General features: G+C 40.1%; 1 protein-coding gene across 4 annotated transcripts in view; it reads right to left on the reverse strand.

Annotated features, from left to right (window-relative positions):
* The window catches only part of CHD7 (chromodomain helicase DNA binding protein 7), a 128514-nt gene that overhangs the window by 55644 nt on the left and 50428 nt on the right, over nt 1–22442 (reverse strand). For all 4 annotated transcript variants that reach the window (XM_083823898.1, XM_083823899.1, XM_083823897.1 and 1 more), the window contains one exon: nt 2401–2822. In XM_083823898.1, the coding sequence (XP_083680024.1) occupies nt 2401–2822 (422 nt within the window). The remainder of the gene's footprint in view (nt 1–2400; nt 2823–22442) is intronic.

The following is a 22442-nucleotide window of genomic DNA, read 5'->3' on the forward strand; positions in this document are numbered from 1 at the left end:
ATTTTACATAATCATACCATAATCTACATGAAGCTGCATGAATCTTACTCATTGCAGCAATTGTAGTATCTCCTTTGTGGAGTTAGCACTGCTGAAACATTGCAGCTCAGACGATTAATCTTTTAGGCTGTTGATTCATTTAAAAACTTTATCAATGATCTGTCACTAGACCAACTCCCCAGTTCGTGACACTGCCAAAGCAAGCACATTTCTTTCACTGATTTAAAATTCTTCAGTGGCACAGCATCCCAACACAGTATCAGAGTTCTTCAAAGAAGTTTGATACTGAAGCTGACAAGACCACAAAACGATAACAACGTTGTTTTCAAAAGAGCAGTTGGTAACAGTAAGACAAGTCCATTAAGGGAAAAAGTAGACTTTCTCGACACCTCTACGCAAGCATAAGGAACAACACCTGCTCTTTAATACTGCTCCAAACACATTTCTCTCACAGGTGAAACAACAGGGCTAAGTAGCTACCAGAATACCAGAATGTAGTCATCTAGCTACCTACCTACAAGAGTTATTGCGTGGGAAAGAAGATAAAGCCTTTCTACAAATACAACTGAGAAAGCAGTGATTTGTTCCTTCAAAGGAAATACTGTTCCTTTAATCTGCACGACATATCCCAAGACATATTAGAGAAGACATGCAAAGAGGTGTTAGGATTGAGTGGAGAGGACAGACAAGTTCTGAGGTCTGACATGCAGCACAGCCACAGGAACCCATACCACACTCCTTCTAACCATTGCTTATTAAACAAAGCTTCATTGCAGTCAGGACCTTGTAAAACTGCACTACTTGAGAAGTCCTACAGTAAAAGCTTTTTTTACTACTTGGTGCAAAAATTGCTGGGAGGAAACGCCCTATACCATGCAATAATACAGCCTGTTTGGCCTTCAAACCAATGAATATGTGGAAATGGAACAAAAAGGTTACTTTAGCTGATACAGTATATTTCAGCTTCACAAATGTGTACTGAGAGATACAGCTTGAAGAGTTTTTCTAAGCTGCGATTTATTCTGTATGTAAAACCCATCCTTAGGATGGGCTGGAACATAGCCTATGTAACTGCAGCAAGAGGACAGGCTAATCGACCGTAATTTATTGAATGGTTCTCACAGCCGGTCAGAACAACATTTGATTTTACGAACCAGTGTATATAAATTCTTTAGGAAACACTGTCTCTGTTAACCTAAAATAAATAAATAAATAAATCCCTATCTTGCCAAAGGAACAAGTAGCTTCTCACTATCTGTGCCTCATTTAGCCGTATCAAAACTAACCAATAGTCAGTCTTGCAGAATATATGCAAAGCTGATTCATTAACTGCAGTTTTTAAACCCTGATACAAATGGATTTTGCAAACTGATTCGGATTAACCAAGTCTGGCTGTGCTTCCATCTGGAAGTTATATTTTATAACACTAGCCACATCTTGAAAAACAGATTCAGATGTTTGGAACAAATTCAGAACAGTTGTAAGAAATTCTAGGTACAAATGAAAAAAAAATTGAGCCTTAATGTCTTTTTCCTCTCAGTTTTCTTTCAAGTGAGCATTTATAATCGTGGTGTTTAGGGAGTTGAGGGGTAAGGAAAGAATCTGTGTTATTATCTATGACGTATTTACTCATGTGTAACAGCGGTTTGTTCTTTCTCATACTACTCTGTAGCATTTTAAGCCTATCCTCATAAAGGGACACAATGCCGAGTGAAAACAGCTAAGAAACAGGGTTGAAGCATCTGGTCCTCCCACAAAGGCTCTGTGCTAGAAAAATTGTCTTTACATGAAACATTAAAATGGGTATAATCCCTAGAGTGAAGGACATACTAACGTATATTGATATCCATATAAAAATGCCATTTTAACAGCAAAGCTTATAACCCATGGGTTGTGTCAGTATAAAATAGTGCTGTACAACTTGTAACAACACTAAGTACTTAACTTACTTCTTTATTTAGACAAAAACATCGTCAAGCCTTTTTTTTCCTCTAAGCCCTTCACGTCTGGATTTTGGTCAAACCTAAATTACTGTTGAAGCAATTTAATTTCTTAATACACAAACCACACACAAGGACAGATCAGCATTGGAAGAAAAGGAGTTAGTTTTGAAATCTAACAGATCCAGAAATGTTTATGCCTTGAAAAGAAAAATTAACCTCGCTGAGTATGGCAAATACTTCTGCCTTTCCAGCTTATTTAGAATGACTGCACAGCCATAAACAGGAAAGCCATATAAGAGAAACATACTTGAGAGGTTCCTCAAAAACACGGTATTGCAGATGATTGAGGTCAAATGACAAAAGATTTCCTCTCCACCCACTCCATTTAGCGCAGATATTCTAGAAATCCCACAAGCACGTCCTTTTTTGCTGAACTTACAGAAGTTTCCAGACTTACCTATTCTTTTTGCTGGTCTTGGGTTTTGGCGTGGTATTTTTTGCTTTCTTTTCCTTTGGCTCTTTAGGGGTCTTAGGGACTTTGGGGGTCTTGGGTTCCTTCTTTTCCTTGGGTTCTTTCGGATCCTTCGGTTCTTTTTTTGCCTTGGGCTTTTTCTTTTTCTTCTTCTCTTCTTGGGAGCAATCCACTGAGTTCCTGGTTAGATTCTGGCTATCAAGTCCCCCAGGAAAGTCTTCCTTACCAAAACTTTTACTGGGACCTTCGGCAGCAATGTGATTGTTTTTCTTTTTCTTTTTCTTTTGCTGTGGCTGCGGCTCAATCGACGGCAGATAATCATCACTTTTCACTAGCTGGGTATTCGGTCCACTAACCTGAGTCATATCCGGCACTGGTTTCTCTAAAAAGGGTTCCGACGGAGAATGCTGAGAGAAAAACAGAAATAAAATTTTACATTTGCAACTTTGATTTCTAAAGCTTTGCTCTTTTGGAGCAGGAGGTTAAAGAGGGCGAAAATGCTATGCAGAAGACAAAACATCTGAAATACTACACAGTAAATCAGAGTTAAAAAAAAAAAAAAAGCTTTCTGCAGTTAAAGCGGTGGCAAAGTCACCAGAAATTCTTGATGTAACAAGGGTAAAATTATTCTATAATAAAGCTTTCATACAAAGTGGAAGGATAGGAAATATTTAGGCTTTTTAACACTTAGATGCAAAAGGAAAGCAATTGTTATTTCAGACATTTCTATATTCAGAGTAGTTGCTAGTAGAATAACTTGTTGCAAGTCATTCTGTTATACAGGGAACTTGTCCTTTGGGGGGAAAAAATTAACTTTGTTTCTTGACATGCAAAAAGAAAATTAATATATTCACAGACTGTATTTATACAAAATCAATCAGGGCAATTTACATTGGTTCAGGATGTGACAGTAGGTATTTTGATCAGCACGTGAAGGATTAAGCCACTTTAGAATGTACTATGTTGTTACAATTTATGTCAAAGATTCCCAGCTCCCTACATGTAACCAAAACAGATTTGTAGCTGCTACAGATTGGACAGAGTACTATCTTAAGTATTTGTGAAGCTGCAAAAGTATCCCTTTGCAAAGTCCAAGTGGTGGATCAAGCTCATATCAGACTTGTACTTCATAAAAGGAAACCTCTGTATAATTACACAAATGCCAAGTGCCTGGACTAAGCATATTGGACACACTTGCAATTATTCTCCCTTTAACGGTTCTGTTCTGCCCAAAGATCCATGAGTCTGCAGTGAAAAGATGTCTAAGCTCTACCATGACTTTGCAGCATATCAAAGCCCTGACCTGCTTCTCCTCACTGCCTGCCTGCAGCTACAAACTCAGGACTACAGTGCTTTTTTTCAATAAGAGAAGTAATAGCATGACACTGTACTGATGCTTTTCTTACAACTAAATATAGGGTCAGAACATTTTCCCATCCTCTTTATCTCCGTGTTTCTCCTACTTTTCACTTCCCTAGAAATTAAGTCAGCATGATTCTAGGTGGCAGAGTTCCCCATTAGCTGTGGTCACGAAGGCTAGCCATTTGAGGTGTTTGATCCACTGAACTGGGGAAAAGAAAGGTTTATAGCAAGTCACAATTTTACTTTCAGAAATAGGAGTACCTGCTTGTAATATTATTTGCATCCCATTTCATCTCATTTCCTCTTTTTTTTTTTTCCAAACAGCACTTAGAAGTGGCAAGCGTGCAATGAATGACTACAAACCCAGCCTCTGAGCACACGTGAAACTGATGCACGTACACAGACATACAGTTTGACCACCTCAATCTAAAAAACAGTGCACCTAAGACTTAGGAAATAAAATTCTTAATATCACTGCGTGAGAAACTGAATACACATCTATTTTTAAAGATATATTAATATAGCTTTCTGAATGTAAGCAAAGTGAACTAGTGCAGTCCTATCTTCAGCATTTCTTCAAGTAGCAAAAAAAAACACTATGACCTGAGCTCGTGCTCAGAAGCTACCCAAGCAGCAGAAGGAGCAAGCCCATCAAGAAGTGAAGACAGCCCTTTTTTTTCTGTCTGGGAGAGTTTTGAATGGTATGAGCAAGACACCACAGCTCTTTATGGAGGCGACTCCAGGACAGAGGGAAAACCCAAGAGGCTGACCAAAGGTCTGGGTCTGCTTGGCTTAATCAAAAACTTCCAGGGTAACTTCTGCATGTTCCTGTCCTCAACCTTTTTAAGATACTTCTTGGTGCAACAGGGCCTTAGTCACAGCGGAAATCACTTCAAACCTGATGCATCTAATTCATTACCACCACATCCATCAGCCCCATCCCAAGGCAATGTCATGGTAGGCATCCTGAATCAGCACCTCTTCTGGAGGCCTGTGGTCACAGTAACACTTCGATAACTTCATGCTGAAAAGTTCACAGAGACTGCATATCTGTACTGAAAAAGCTGACCTCAGGAAATCAGTGATGCCAATGGGTCCTGCAGTCCAATTATGCATTACAGAAAACACAGATGATATAAAATTTTCTATTTGTCTTTGAATTTTGTTGACTGAGTTGAATACCTCCTCAGATTTGTTCTGCGACATAGAACAAAACCTTCTTCTCAGCACCTCACACCATTATATGTTTGTACTGCCTAACGTTGGTTTTAGGTTGGAAAACACAGGAATAGCACACAGATCACCTATAACACTTTCTATCCATAGGTTTTCAGACTTGTACTTTTAACCTACATTTTCCCAATGAAGACAATACAATTCTCTGTTTTGTGCCATTTCATATCTCAAGCATTCTGAGTTTTTCAGAGATTTCAAGTCCAAATTTCATCAATGTCTTTACTGAGCTGTCCCCTGCAATACTCTTTTTAAATACTGCTCACTTGCTGTATCTAACATATGAGGGATCTAAGTTTTCCTTTCCATTACTTGTAAAATTTGTATTTAGCAAGTACTTCACGTTTGGTAACACACTGTTTGTTTGCTGTCTATGACTCATGTATGAGGCACAACTTTTTAGAATAAATCAGAGTTGGCTGTTTCATTTTGTAATTTGTCCTTTAAAGCATGTAAAACAGCCAAGCCAAAAAGTATTATAAACTGCAAGAAATACAGTAATGCTGCCTAAATTTAGTTCCATGAAACTTTCAAGATTGCACCTACTTTACTGATATGACCATGTCACTTAAGTCAATACAAACTTTTATATAAGCTTGAGTATTCCAATTACCTTTTAAATCCAAGTCAAAAAAGTAATCGTTGTCTTCTTTCTAGACTTGTTACTTATGTATTTATTTTAAGAAGTCTAAACAGCTTTCAGCCCAGTCACAAGCAAATTGAACGTAAGACAGACAGCTTTCCAAGTCTCTACAGCAGCAATGTCAGCCCTTTATGATTTGACATTTGCAGCTTTAGTGCAAGGCCTGGCCATCAGGTTACACACTGAAAACGGTAGCAGTTGCTTCCACACTGCAATACTCAGTAACCTGTAAAACTGCAATTCTGTAAGACGTCACCCCATGAAAATTCAGATTCTTACCACCTAAGAAGCTTATCCACAGGAGTCATTCTCAATATACTCTTAAAGCCATATTATCCATACATTATATGCAAACCTTATATATGAAACAAAAATGAAACACTTACTACCTTTTATTTGCAGTGCCAAGATGTGTGTATAACCAAGCATACAAATTAAAATACCGTGATTTTGTTTCACATCATTCACAACCCCAAACACAAAGCTACAGAAAGCCAACTCTGCCCTAATTAGGCTTTGGTTAAACTTCCTTTCATTTAAAAATACACTATTTTTGCCACATGCAACTCCCTTTGCAGTTTGCACGTTTTGTAATTCACTCATAGGTGACCTTGTAAACCATAGCATTCTTTCAAAGAATGGGGTGTGATTAACATCATTTTTCTAGGAAGCCTGTGCCTGCGCTTTTTGCAATATTCTAAACCAGCGCGTCCCTTACCGACAACCCCACATTGCTCCCTAGTGTGAAGCTGTGTAGGAGCAGCACAAGTCTGGTGAGCAGAGGAGACTGGAAGCAGCACGAGGGATGCATTTTCTTACCTGAACCCGGTTGTCTGCTCTTTCTTAGGAGGGTAGAAGAGGAAGAAGAATAGGCTTTCACTAGTAAATATTAGTTTAAGCCTACCACAGGGAATTATTTCAAATAGTTCTACTTCTGTAGATCGACAAAGGATTAACTCTAGTTACAGGGTCATAATTTCTGATGAAAGGACCCCATTCTCCATTTACAAATTAGTAAAAGATGCATATTATAAATTTTTATCAAAGACTGAAAAATTTATCTATGTATTTCACAGAAATCACTTCTGCTGCTGCTTTTAGCCATAACAAAGCCATAATTTGGTAGAGAATTTAATCTTCCACAGGAGAGAACCCATTGAAGATTAAACACAAACAGGTATCAATCCTATTTGATATTGCAGCAGAATTATTTTTGCCGTTATTTGAAATCAGGTGCAAAAGGTGCTCAAAAACACTGGTGTGTTTACTAGACCCACATCTCTTTAAATCTTTTAGAGAAAAGCTGTTTTTGTAAACATTTAACAAAGAACAGATGGCCTGTTTTAATCATGCGAAAAAACCTGGAGCTCACATTAATACTCCTACCACAGACTACTGGGTCTAGTCACCTCCCTAACCAGCAGCTCGGTACAGCCTTCAGTAATACCATTTAATTTTACAATGGACGTTTGCTCATCAATTCCCCGCGCCTGACAGTTAATCAATGCTATTAACATGCAATATCACAATGCAGGACACTCCTAAAGATCGCGGCTTATTAGAGCAAAACGGCAATTCTTCAACAACGCCGAGCATTTGAAATAATTTGCAGCTCAACAGGTTGCCCAACAGAGTAATACGCTTCTGCTTTATTGAAAGCCAACAATATCGGAGCAAGTTTTACACGAAAGCAGTAGTTTCTGCAGGGCAGAACCTCCCTTTTCTGGATTGCACACTTATTTTTAAACTTCCAAACAGCCAAGATTTGATAAATTAAGGATTCAACTGCCTGTGTTTAATGGCTGCTTCCGCGTTGAGATCTGAGCTCATTCCCCGCAGCCCAGAGAAGCGAGAGATGTCTCCGAGCAGGCCTGTTACGTAAAGCAGCAGGACGGGCAGGATGCAGGATTAACCCAGTGAGGGTTGGTGGCAGGGAGGGAGGCTAAGGAGAATCTTTCTGTTGCTTGAACGAGGATTGAACCACAGTCAACCGCGCTTAAGTGCTGAAAGCAGATGAGTGGCAGCTCCCCAGCGGAGCAGCAAGTTGAGCCAATACTGAGCTGGGAGGGCTCTGAAGCAAGAGCAGCGAAGTATGCGACGTGACTCAGCTAACTTGGTGAAATTTAAACATCAGCCCGAAACAGAAAAAAGTTCCTTCTTCTTTTTTTATCAGGGCTATTTTAATTGCCAGCTGCGGTATGTCCAGTCTCCATGGCCTCTTCCAACATTTTAAGAGAGATCTACTGTAACCACACTTTATTCACGTTTTCTTGGACTTTGGTTTATTAACCGAGTTGTGCAACAGCAGAGTAAGCACCCAGCCAATTCCCACCCGCTCCACGCAGCAGAAAATTTCGTGTCAGGTGAATTATTGCTGAATATTCCCTTTCGTAGCAATTACATTCCTGTTAAGTTCTCACCTTCTCTTTGGAAAAATGCAACAGCCACCTGTGACCAAAGAAAGCTCTTTAAAACAGAAGAGGGACTACAGCAGCTCTATGCAACTCCACAATGACTGTGTCTCCTTCCTGACAGCACTGTCCACAGGGTGTTTAAAGGCCATTGCATGTATAAATTGCCCCGTAATTCCTTCTTTCAGAAGTTAATGAAAGGATTCATCATCTCTCTGGATTATTTAGAACAAACTACTCATCCTGACTGTCCTCTAAACAAACCACCTGGAAAGTTTCCCCATCGTGTCTCCATACACCGCTTTGTCCCTGCAGTTCTCAACTTGTCCCTTGGACGCCTCCAGCACCAGGCCTGCCCTGCTGCTCCCTCAATCTGAAGCATGCTTTGGCTTCTCTAGCCCAGCATTGTCCTCCTGTGAATTTCACATATCAGTAAAAACTCCAGAGTAAACAGAAATCGACACGGCCTCAGAAACCACATAGTAATTCCTATAGTAGCTAAAATCCAGAAATATCCTCAAGAACATGCTCACACATGTAACTGTTTCCAAGATCTGTTTCACCAGTCAGTTTCTTCTCTTCTACCATGAGTGATGATACCTTCCCTTTTCTGTGAAATGTCTGTCTTGAATTGAAGATGTGTCTTTCTCTCTCTCTCTCTTTTTTTTTTTTTTTTTTTTTACTTTACTGTATGAAAATACTCGGTAGAACTTAAAATATTTTGGACAATATGTTGCTGGAACACTGGTATAGCAATAGTTCAGAAACCCGTCTACAAAACCTGTAGTTCCAAGGTGACAACTTGCATTTTTAAACCTTCCAGCACCGTCCTTTATTGCAGAAAAGATCATCGAAAGGCATCACACCAGATGAGAATGGAACAAGTCTATTTTGCAAATAGACAAGGCAGGAATCTTGTAGCTTACTAAATCTCTTGCCATACTTCTACAAAATACGGGTGAAAAAGTATGGTAAAGAGAAGTTGATTAACACCTCCTTATCAAGAAGTAACTCAATAGTTAAATATCAATTTGTATTAAAAAAGTTCATGTTTCAGTCAAGTGCTACTGCAATATAATTTTATTTCTTAAGCAGTCTTCATACTCTGTTACTATGGACTGAGACCATTTTTTAAAAAAACAGATACAACTACTGAGAAGTTAAAACTTGTTGATGATGCAAAGTTTTGGGAAGAAGACTGATTCAATACAACTGCAATTCTCCACCCTACCAGTGGAATGGAAATGTTTAAAACCAATCTTAATGCCCTCAGCCACCACTGCAGGAGGACACTCATTGTTAATTTGGTGGAGCTGAAAATATCAACCCATTACTGTGTGTGGAAGAACAAAAACATGGCATACAAAATACAGAGTTCTTTAATTGAGTCTCAGCACAAACAAGGTATTAGAATTATTTTCTGGTCATGCCCTTCTGTGGAGCAACACAGATTACAAAAGATGAATGACACTAATGTGGCCATCCAAAAAAGCAAACATCACATTATATTTTACAGTGATCGCATGTAGCAACGTTGTTTTGTGCTCTCGTAAACTGAGAGATTACTCACGCAGGGAGCACTGATGAGCTCGTCCACAGCTCCAAAATAACTAACTTCCCATAAGGGAGCCCTTCCTGGTGTTCACCATGGACCAGAACCAGCATCAACGTTGAGCAGACAGCACCAGACAACCGCCAGGCCCTCCACATCAGAAACTACGACAGCTACCACACTGATTGCATACAACTGCTAATGTGATGGTCTGCAAGACGAGCATTTTAATACTTTAATGTTACACATTACTTCATAATATATCCTAGCTTAGACAGAAGTGTAAGGTTGCTCCCAGTGCAAGCAGGGCAGGCACTAAATATTATACAACAGTAGCTAGCACAAGTCTGACTCTCCACTCTCCAGCACCCTTGCATAGACAGGTCAAGGACTTGGGATTTTGGCAATTTTTCCCCAGCTTTGGCTGCAGCGGCACACACAGGGTGGGACAATGAGGCACTGAAGTCCAGGTTGCTGACATTGACAACTTGTGCTCTTCCCTGCACAGCCACACCAAAGCAGACCTCACTTTCGTGCAGGCTCCACTATCAAGCAGTAAAACATACCAGGAACGTGCCAACATGAGTTCAACTACGCAGGTTTTGCAGAGGTTGTGCTGTGCCAGCTATGCCACAGGTGGGAAAAGGAGAGGTAGACCAACAAGAGTCCTACAAGAAAATGGCCCATAAACATATTTTTCTTAACATCTCAGTTCTGTGAAGTAGGACCTGTATTTAAAAATTTACTTATTTTCCTTACAAAGTTATGCATGTTCACTGCCTAAGCACAACTACCAAGATACCTAATGCTTGTTAGAGAAGTCCTTGTAGTAGATCATCCACAAGGTTTATCACGAGTATTTTCCAACCCCTATAAAACGAGGTGGTGGTTGTACAACTCTGGGCAAGAGGGAAGTCATGCTGTACACTAAGACCATGCTGGGATAAAATGGTTTCCAGAACACCTGGTATGATGCTTCAGCTCCTCCAGAACAAGGGGGAATAGGAGAGGAAATATCCTCAAATATTCAACCAAAACAATAACAGTGAAACTGCTATTACTAAGCACATCAGTCTTATAAAGACTGACCTCATGTTTCAGTATATATACCAGCAGTCATCGTTCGTGGGCTTGCCTCCATGTTCCTAAAAGCCATTCAGCTTCACTGTGAAAATGAAGCAGTTCCTCTGTAAAACGAGCACATCCTCCTCCCTCCCTCAGGCACATTTCCCAGCCACACTTTGAAATCCAAGGTCCCGAGGGAAGATGAGATGCGTACTGCCCTGCACACGCCATCTCCCCCAGCCGATTTCCTTCAAGGCAGGTACTGCATGTCAAATACGCAGCAATTCGTCCCCTCTTCGAAGTAACCAGTTCCCCCACCACACTGCACTCCACAGGTTACGTGCTTTTGATATCAGCAATGACTCCTCCCTAACACCCCCTGTCCAGATAAAGAAAACCCAACAACACACTCCTGACTTGTGTATTAAGTGCTTACAGACTGGAGACAGTAATCAAAACAATAAATGTCTGCTAATATTTTAAAAAAATTTTTTTGAAGTCTCCTGCTAAGAGGACCCTTAACTGGCTCACAGCCCCTTCGGTCAGTATGTTCCCAAAGCGTTACTGAAACCTGAATGAGCGTGACACAGAGCAAACGGCATCGGGTTTATGACTTGGGGGGAAACCAAAGAGCAGCCTACCTGGTGCAAGCGCTGCTGCTTCTGGCCGCAATGGACGAACAAACAAGTTCTGCCCGGGATTTTTGTTGTGACAAGCACAGTAACAACAAAAGCATTACATGCCACACTGGCACAAGAGGTTCTGGCCTGCTGCTTTTTTTCCCTACCCCCTCTAACCCCCCAGAAGACCCTCTTCCAAGGGTCTTCAGCGTGTCTAGCCAACCTCAGGGGATGCCCAGGTCTTGGGAGGCAGGCTGGGGGGCTCTCCCCTGCCCAACACGCCTGTCTTCTCTCCTGGAAATGAATGAGGGCAGCAACTGAGTGGTTGTTGATACAACTGTTGCTGACACATTCGTAAAGCAATAAAATACAGCAAACACGAGCAAAATGGTTTCAAATATGTTTTTAGAAAATTACACATGGTGTTTGCTCCAATACATTACTAAGACTTTAGTTCAGATGTAAGATATCTGTCATTTTCCTAGTCCCTCCCTTGCATACCTAGGAAAACAAAAGCCCAACATTTTTGGTTTAGAGTTAATTTAAGCCCCCCATCCGATTCTAGACACGTGAAACATGCATTTTTAAGAAGCCTGCACATATCAAAAATGTAACAATCTACACTTTGATAAAATCCATAGTGAACTTTTAAAGAGAAGTTCATGAGAGGTTGCAGGTAAAAGTGATGAAAAAAAGAACAAGTTTTCCCCAAAGGCATAAATATTTGTCATGTTATAGTAGCCCAAGAAAAAGAAAACGTCCTTAGGTGCTTAAGAGTCTACCAGACACAACAAAGGACTCAAACCTGAGTTTTATTGCTGTACATATAAAGGAAGTCCCACTTAAGTGCCACCACACTTCCACAATACCATCCATAACTATTTCCATTAAATAATAAAGCATCCTGAATTCTTCCACTGTTTGCAGCAAGATTTTTCAATTTTGCCAGCATGTCTTGCAGATAGGGCTTACTAACTTAAGAAAAGTGATCTTAAAGCATTAAAAGAAACCACACACACTACAATTTGGTTTCAGTTTGGAGCTGAAAAACTTCTGGTTCATCAATATTTTATTTGGATGATTTGCAACAGACCCCACTAGACAGATAATAAAACACCCCTTTTCTTCCCCTGCCATCTCCCCCTTCCCCAAGGGGGAGGTGCACTTTATCCACAACCAAAAGACAAAATCTTCTAGATTCATTGTTGGAGCTAATGTAATTTTTATTTTTTAAACTAAAACTCGTACTCAAGGTTTTCTGCTATGAATTTAAAAAAAACAACTAACAAACAAACAAAAACCCACAGAATTCTCCATCCCACGGACTTCTAATACATTACAATACATAAGGCATCACCAAGGCAATGAAGTTAAAATACTTTTTTTCCTCTTGATTTTCATCTTTTCGTCTGCTGACTTATTCTGATGAGAAGGTTCTGATCTCAGAATTTCCCAAAAAAGGCCATATTTGGTAAATGTTCTCTGATATATGATGATATCCACAGTAACTCAATCATCCTGTCTGTACTGTTTATGTCTACTCCAAATTTCAAGATGTTTTACTTGCTGCTATTTCAATCTCACAGCACATGTGAGCATGCTTACTATGAGGAGATTCTCTGTTTAAAATGATCTAAAAGTTAACATTTTGTTTTGATGTTCAAAATGCCATTTCCTTCATTACAAAGAAGTTTCAGTTTTTTCAGAAGAGAAAAAGAAAATCCCAAAGCCCACTACCACTTTTATTTCTATTAGTTGTTTTTTCTAAGTTGGAGTAACTTTTCTAACCCACTTATCTAGCATTAAACTACTCTTCTCCAGCAGAAATTCAGAAGGTTTCTCCAGACATTAACCAAGTGAATCACCCTGCAAATGAAACAGTAAACACACGCTGTTGTCTTGAAAAAAGAAGTCCACTATAACCCTAAGAAAAAACTATTACAAATTATAAACATCCTTTAAATTTTTAAATTTCAGTCTAAATTATCATTTCAAACCCTTGAAAACAAAGAACTACCCTAGTTTGTGTCACTTATGAAACAAGTTCTACTTCCCAGCACTTTTTACAGTAGTATCTCAAGCACACAGACCAGCTCCTCCCTAGTTACTTCTAGAATTGCTGCCTTGTTCAGCACACAGGGCGGATGGGACTCTTAGATTAAATCCGATCTGACTGACTAAGATAATATCCTAAAGAGAAGACTCATGTTACCTTGAAAACTTAAGTACAGACTGCAGGGAGATGGTCTGTGCTCAAAGCAGTGAACATCAGGAAAGCTAATTTACTGTCCATTTTTTCCACCAGCCTCTACTTACTGTGGCACTTTTCTATTTTTTTCCCCACACTTTTTTTTTGTTGTTGCTTTGTTTTGTACATTGACATATAGATTTCCTTCCAAACATAGATCTCCAGCAAAGGACCTGCCATGGACCCTCTTCTTGAGAAGTACTCACCAATCATAACTGCAAGCATCTCCTTGGATAACTACTGCCTTCAGCTTTAAGGCAACAAAGCCTGGCGTAACACACACTAAGAAGCCCCAAATCCCACGTCTATCACTCTTTCGCCTGAGGCAACTCCCTGTCCGTCTGTCTTGGCTTCCTCATATGTAAAATGGGGAAAACATATTGCAGGAGAGTTTGGAAGACGAATGCACTAGTGGTTGTTGAGGTTTTTCCGTATTTGGATTAAAATTACCATTTTAAAAGCTCAGTTAGCAATTAATTCTTTCCCAAGACATGAAAAGAGACAGTGTTTGTAGGAAGAGTCCGGCTGCTTCATAAGATACAGCAATATTCACAATAAAGTTGGCTGGGTAATAAATAAATTATCACGCAATCACTCAGGTAATATGAGCAAATGAATGAAACAGCTACTTTTATCTTCTGCAGGTAGAAGGAAGGGAACACAGAACGTGGCTGCATACGGATTGCACCCTGCCTCACAGGCACCAGGAGAGCATCACGACAGTCCCACTTCTGACCTTTCTTAGCTCCCAGCTTTGCTACCATTCTGTAAACACAATCAGCTAAAACACATATATTAAATTACATTCACATTTTCTATAGCTTACTTTGTTGTTTTGTGATACTTACTTCCAGCAGACACTTAAAGCATATGCAAACAAAACAACCAAAGACTTCTTGCGAACTGTACATACAATCAACGTATCATATTAAATATGTGGGAAGACAATAAAAGAAGTTAAAAGCTACCTTTTTTTCATAATACATGCATATATATGTATGTATATATACGAACATTTAAATTTCACTCTGTTCTTTAAATTTCCTCTTCTGATTTCAGACCCCCTTCCCAAAACTACTGTTGTTTCCATTTTCACTTTCCAAAACATCCAAAAAAGAACAGGAAAATTCAGCTGAATGATGGGGGTTCCTCCTGGTTACATACTCAAGAATTTGTTTTCCATCCTGTCACATAGAAGATACCCAGTCCTCTGGTTAAAAAAGTTCTAAGGAGATAAACCAAGACATGATGGAAAGGCAGATCTTTCTTCTCCTGTCTCTAAATAGAAAAGAAAAAAGCCTGCAAACATAGTGGCTTGCGAAATGGCTTTCGTACATTTAATTTTAGACACACTCCTAAAAATGAAGGAAAAGCAGTAATTAAGCAGTAATTCTAGAAAAGTCTCTCTGATATTCAAAAATCTAACCAACCTTCAAACACCTGCAGTTGATCAACTCACAGAAATCCGAGGGCAAAAGGTACAATATATCTTCAGCAGCGATGCATTTTACACCAACGGTACCCATTTTATGAGAGAAAAGCTACTAAAGATTTAATGGTGCCAATTAAAAAAGCCAAGAGTTTGAATGGCTCGATGGCTGAGTCACAGACCTTTTGCCTATAATAGGTTCCATTATAGCCCTGAGCTCAAGCTGTGGGAAGAGGATTGCAGATGAGTAAGAGGAATTCGTATTTTTAAATGTTATTGCATAGGAAGGTGTCCTTTAAACATTACGCTGTTGTGACTCTAGCAGCAGTACAGCAGCTTGCACCTATCCAGATTCCCAGTTTTAAATGAGATGTTGGGAAATTTGTGGACACCACACAACTGCAAAACAGTTGTGACAAAAAATTAAGCCCATCACTGTAAAGCCCTCACCATTTCATACACATTTCCAAACTTGAAATTCTTCAGTATTTCCAATTTTTGTTATCAGCCTTGATTTTTGGTGTTCATTTATGTTTACAGAAAACAAGGTAAGGCAGCATAGCTGAAGACTAAAGAAATTTGTACCTAACCACAGGATGTCTATAAACTACCGCTGTGACGGAACAGTGAGGAGGAGAAAATTAAATGTTAAAGTGCATCTCAAGATGACTCCCACTGAACCCAGAGAAGTTTTTGTGCAATAGCACAATTCTGTATACAAGTCTGATCATACGCATCAACAACAATTAGACTTCAAACAGATACAGGTACAGATTATCCTGAAGGAGAAGGCTAGAGGGAATTTAACTTACTTTAGCCAGATTGCTATTTAAGAAAACATCAGCAGGTCCTAGCAGAGGACAGAAAAAGAACGGAGATGAAAGGTAAAATTGGCACAAGAACAAATTGGGTATAAAACCAGTGACTAATAAATTTAGGATACAAAGTCTGATGCGTGTTCCAACGATCAGACTAATCAGATTTGGGTCACGATTTCAAAAAGCAGTACTGAGAGCAAAAGCCAAGTGCTCTTTAAATTGAAGTTTGATAAGGTTATGAAAAGTACTTCATAAGATGCTATATGGGACAGCTGGAGGCACAACTCAATGGCCAGACAATCTTCACAAGTACTTTGCTCCTAATGACTACTGACAGTCAAAAATCATCAGCAAGACCTTGTTTAGATTTAAAAAAACACATTTATTTTTAACACATGTAATTTGGAATGTGACAAATGCTGGACATTCTAGTTCAGAAATTAGTTAAATAAGCTTAGAGCACCCATTTACAGTTAATATTCCAGGGGAACTAAATCTCTATTAAGCACAGAGTAGGGTGGGTAAGCCAAGCTTTTTTGTCATCTAAGTTTTACACTTTCAAACCTGAAAAAAGGGCTGATTGCCTCTAATTAGACTACCTGATTCAGTCTGAAAAAAAAAAAACTATTGCCTCTTTTATAGGCCTTATTTTGCTCACACCCTTAAAGCCTCAAAGCTATAAATAGGACTACTCAAATACCATATGGAAAACCCCTGTGATTTCAGACATTTGTATTTATTACATCTTTCTTTGACTAGTAAATGCTTTTGTTCATACCACGGCTATCCTAGAAAGGGTTACTTTTAAAATAATGATGCCACAGTTCCAGCGTCCGTTTGCAAGGGCTTTTCTATTCCTTGTTTGCACAACTTTCCCCAAACAATGCAGAAGTCATTTTTATTTTTAGACACTCTAGATCATAAAGGTTTGAGAAAAGTAGAAGTAAGCAATGTATGAAATTGCTGGTCATCAGTTTCTGATTTACACAGTTACAATATTTTAATATCAGGGATACACTTTTAAGGAGTGGGTTGGTGTAGGAGATGCTGGTATCCAACTGCTGTGTGTGTCTTAATTTGCACCAGGAATATAACCAGAAAGGCTGCAGGGAGAATTTCATTCCTTTCTTTCTCACGTTCTGCTGGCAACCTTGTTCCTCCTCAAGAGCTTCCTACACACAATGTCCCTAACACAGGAGAGGTGAATCAATAAGCATAAAAGGCAGTAGGAACAAATTCTTCCTTTAAAATTGCTTTCCATAGAAACTACTCCAGAGCTCCCAGATGGGAGCCCCCGACCTGCTTTGACGGCTCTCCAGACCAGTTAATTTACTATCTAAGCCCTGCTCCCGTCCCCACCCAGGGAGGCAATTAGATGGTTCACAGGAGTGCTTTGTTTTGGGCTAAGTCTGTACAAGTCGGTCTAAAGACACTTGGAAGAGATGGAGAAAAGCAAGAGTTTCATCACTTGAACCTACGAGCAGGCACATCAGAGCCAAGCAGGTAAAAATAGAGAGAGAGAACATGCAGGTCATACTTCAGCTACTCACAGTCCAGCTTGTAACATATATTTTTCCCCACAACATTTTCTTTGCTTAACTCACAAATACAAGCATCTACTGCTTCAGCTTTCACAACTCAGAGAAAGTGTCCGTGAGCTAGAAGGAAAATGCGGTGACCGAGATTTCAGCAACTCCGTGTTTGTGACATTCGAGACCAGGGACTGAAGTAAGGTGGGTAGTTTCACATGCAATGCCAGCAGAGCCTTTGTGCATCAGCCCCTACAATTCCACACAAGGATCTTTGACTACCCAGTTTAGACGCAGTACAAGTCCTTTAAAAGCAGAAAGTTATGTTCTGAAGCTTTGCATTTTGGACACGTGAAGAGACAAAGCAGATTGTCGGACCACCTCTGCGACCTTGTTGCCTGCTGAAGGCCGTACGGGGAGGTGTAGGCAAAACAGACAACCTGGCACCCCAGTGCGGGTGCCAGCACCGAGGCTGGAGCAGCGTTACCTCCTACCTCCCACCTCCTGCCATCAGGGTTCCCCTGGAGCCCAGCCCACACAGCGGTGGCAGCCGGGGGTGGAAGAGGGCGGAGGTTTGTGGCCGCCTGCGTAACCCCAGGCGTGCCCCCAGCGGCACGTTTCCACCCTGGGGAATGGAAACAGCGAGAGAGGGTCCGCCTGCCCCGCCAGCGTATCCCCACTCCCTCCAATTGCTCACACATGCTCTGGTGGAAGAAGTTAGCGGTCGTGGCGGGGACGCGTCACGGGCTAAAGGCATCTTTTCTGGATGGCTTACTGACACTAACCTGCCAGCAACTCAAGGAACGGTGGTGGCTTCATGCCTTCGCTCCCCGCTACAAGATTTCCAACTTCACAGAAAAGCTCGGCGATGCCTTCTTCCCTCCTAACCCAAAGGCAAATAAAACACTTCTCGCATCTTTCCACACCCTCTCCAAAGAGGACGGGGGCAACCCGCTGCTTCCAGGCAGACTGGGAAGGCGACGCCTCCGTCAGCCAGCACCACATCCACCTCTGCAGCTTCCTCCATGCCACACATTGCTTTACACTGAGCTCTAACCCCTCTCATTTCAGACACCGGCCTAACCAGACGCAGCCTGAAGTGAGGTTTACGCTACAGCATCCAACTCTCTGCTGAAAGTTTTTGCCGTGTGCTTTATTTTTTGTTGTTGTAAGCCTCTAGAGCAGCAGTATAAGACACCTCCCCTACACATGTTGTTGTTTAGTGTATAACCTGCCTGCCTTCACCACCTTTCCCAGGTCCACGGGGGACTGGAGGTACGTAGGCCACACGGTGGGACCACTGCCTTTAAGAGACCTTAATGGATGCACGTGAGATACAAAGCCCAAAGAAATCGGCAGTAATCAATTCTATTTTTCTCTTGAGGTGGGGAGATAGCAGCTCCCCGAATGGCCTTGCCATCGCAGCATTTTATTAACTTCAGCATGACAAAGTGGGCTTGAAATCACAGACTTGTTAAAAATCCTTTGATGTTATATATGCTGCCCAAGATCCATTTATGTCAAAGAGCCCAAGATACTCCTCAAGCTCTCGCTCTTTAGTCACAGCAACAAATAAAGAAAGCCTTTGAATACGTTATCTAATATGCATATTATGACATGACATAGCCGGGCCTTTTCCCAGCTCCTGCAGTAATTGAACTAAACCAACAATTAAATCAGAAAATGTCATTAGGACTAAACTCACCCCCCTGCCTTCAAAAAAAAAACACAACACAAACCACTCTTCCTTTTCTGCGGACAAACACCTCATTTAGAGGTAGCAATTGAGATAACTCTTAATTATAGCGTCTAAATCATATTTTAGTTATCCAGCCAGTCTGATTAACATTGTTCTATGAAACATTAAGCACCTTATCTTTAGTAAAAGACCACCTAATGAGCTCCAGCTGTTCTTTACCAAACCTATAATAAAACGTAAAAATCTCTATATGTAGCGGGTCTCAAATCAGATGTGCCTACAGCAATATCGGGTTTTAATTTTGTTTTATATATTATAACTAGAGTTGTGTCTAAAGCGACCCATTACAGCCTGCCCCTCACCACCACCAGAAGTGAGGCGCAGCTAGGAGCAGAGATCCCTGCTTTTAGGATCGAGCCCAGTAGGGTTACTCTCCGTAAGCTGCCGCAGCCACATATTGATTACACCCCCGCTCCCAACTACGCAACCTTTGCCATTCAGCAGCATGAACTAGCAGCAGAAATAGCTAATGGTAAGCTGAGCTTTAGTCTGCAGTTTGTGGCTGTTGTGACAGTTTGTGGCTGCTACTGCGCGTCTCCTCCTCCATTATCCTATCCAGATGCATACTGCTGACAAAGTGCAGGCAAGCGAAGCATTTCTGTGTTACGCGACATAGAGAAGTTCTTGATCTGCGTGGCACTGGATATTACAGCAGGGAACTTCAGGAACTGCCCTGCAGCCCCTTAGCACTGCTACAGAGCACCTTACAAACACACTGGAACATTAACGTGCACAGGAATATTAGCAATACAACCATGAAACAAACGGTTAACAAGCAAACTGTGTCAAATAGCAAAAATTCCCGAAATCCCTGTACAATGCCTTAGTTACAGAATTATCTGTTTTCCAACAAGTTTTCTTGAAATATTCCAAGGGAGGTAGCAGAGAGAAAGACTCAAGAACTAAGTAGTCTTCCAATATTATAGGCATTTATTCGTATTTCCACAAGTGACAATCCTTGTCCCTATGAACATTTACAACACTCCATTAATAAACTGAGATATAAATAACAACTATAAAGCCCAAAGTCTTCGCATAGTTTCAATGACTGCTGTGCTTCATGTATGGTTGCATATGTAAATGGAGAGGTCACCTTTTTACAGCAAGTATTGCTTTAAATTCAAACATGCACTGTATGTTATAAGCCTCTCACTATATTTAGCAACAATTGGCTGGTACAGAAAGATTTATTCCAAAAATAAAATAAAGCACTTCATATCATTTGGTGCTCACATGTAAGGAAAATTACGGCGTTATCACAGTTATCAGAGTCTTGCAGGGCCAAAAAAGATAGGAAGTACCAGAATGCAAGTGGATGGAGGGCCATCTGGAAAGGGAGAGAGACGTAAAAGGAGAGTGGAAAAATCAAAGTTCATATTGACACCTAGATTTTAGAAAGTTAGTTATGAAGCTTGTTGCGAGTTCGCTCTCTCTTTCCTCTTACAAGAACACTAAATTCAAAATCTACAGAACCATTAACTTCTTAATTACTACGGTCATTATGTTCCTTTGGTTATTTGAGTTATATAAGACATAAAACTATTTAAGAACGATTGAAATCGACTAATGCTTTTCTAATTCAACTGATACAACTGATTAAATTATTCAGTCCATTTTACAAGAAAAGGTCTTTTATTTTTTTATTTTTTATTTTATTTTATTTTTTATGCCCTTAAAAGAGCATACATTCCTTTCGGAAACTCTTGTACTATATATGAAAATTTCTTCTCTAATGAAAACAACAAGAATTGATATTTAACAAAACAGAAAAAAAGTGAAAGATAAAATTTAATTCAGTGCTTGGTTTTCCCTGAAACACTTTGGCGTGTTCCCTGAAATAATACAGCAAAGATAGATTTTGTGTTGTATACCGAAACACTCGCAGTTTTTCGAAATGAAAAGGTTCACAGCATTCCACAGAAACTTGCCACACTCCAGAAGTTAAGAGTTCTCAATGTTTCCTTTCTACAATGGCAACCCATACAAAGTGAACCCACTCCCAGAAGTTCTTAAATTGTATGCTTGTTCAGAATAAGCCAAGAGCTACTGTCTCCCTAAGCTTGGCTAACAAAAATTAATTATAACAAAGCCTAGGAAGCAGAGGAAACAGACCCTTGGTACTGATGCAGGGATGCACAGGTGATGGAGGAACAGAAGCAAAAGAACAACAATTCCTCCCAACAGTGGAAGCTCAGAGAGATACACTTGCTTCCCATTGTCCTCCACATCTTGTTTATCTTCTCTGCTCATAAGTTAACCTCTACAATTGCTGGATTCTTGCACAAGAGGCACTGACGTTTTGTTGCACGAGTTTGCTTCCAACCGCTTCTTAAAGGTGAAAATCTCATTCCTCCCCAGCATATTTCTTCCACAGGCTATTCTGCTAGGTTAGTGAATTGAAAATTATGTGTATGCGTGTATATATTTTTTTTACTTACTCTTAATTTTTCTTCTTCAGGCTATCATTTCTGCCAGGTTAGTGAGAGAGTCAGCTCTGAGAACAAACAACAGTCCGAGCAGTGGAGAGTGGGATTCCCTCCTCCGAGCTGTTACACTGGCTGGCCCTGTCCTCTTGAGCTGCACTCAAGCAAGAGCAATACTGGAAGGAACTACAAGAAAAGCGGGGAACTACAAGAAAAGTACTTTGAATCAAGTACTCTGTTTTCAAGTACTGGATGTCTGAGCAAGAATCTGAATCAAGAGTTTTTAAAAAAATGCAGAAAGAGTGCTGATTCAATGGTTTATAAATCAATCCCATGCTCAGACACTAAGCCATCCTATCTATCAGTTCTGTATCTTCATAAAGAAGACTAAAATTAATGCAAGTTCTACTTCTAAGTTTTATTACTGTTAAATAATAATTTATGTTGAAGGGCAAAAAAAAAAGCAATATATTCATGCTCAAGAAAAAATAATTCATGGATATTGGAGGCATCGTCCCTCATTTTCAACACACGCAACACACATCTAACAAAATTGTTGCAAGCTCTCTTTGCTGGAAAGATGATGTTCTTTTGTGTCTTCAGTAACAAAACAGATGCAAATATCTCAACTGGAAGAGGAAATAAGTCCTTCTGTTCTAAAGCAAAAAAAAAAAAAGGAAAAAAGGAAAACACCTCTGAAATTAAATCACTTACATTTGTGTGAAAAAAGGGAACAAAAGATGAGAGTTAAAAAAAAATGGGAGAAGTTGGAATTTGATTGTCTGTCTAATTCAATAAAACAGGATGAAACTTTGGCTTCTAATGGAGGTTTTAACTTGTCAAAACTTGAGGGAGGACTCCAGGGCTGGTAACTGAGGGCAAGTTCTACAGAATCTTGAGCTCATGTAAGGGATAATAGGATCTGTGATCCTCAG

This window comes from Anser anser (assembly GCF_964211835.1).
Source record: "Anser anser genome assembly, chromosome: 2".
In the NCBI taxonomy this organism is placed as follows: Eukaryota; Metazoa; Chordata; class Aves; order Anseriformes; family Anatidae; genus Anser; species Anser anser.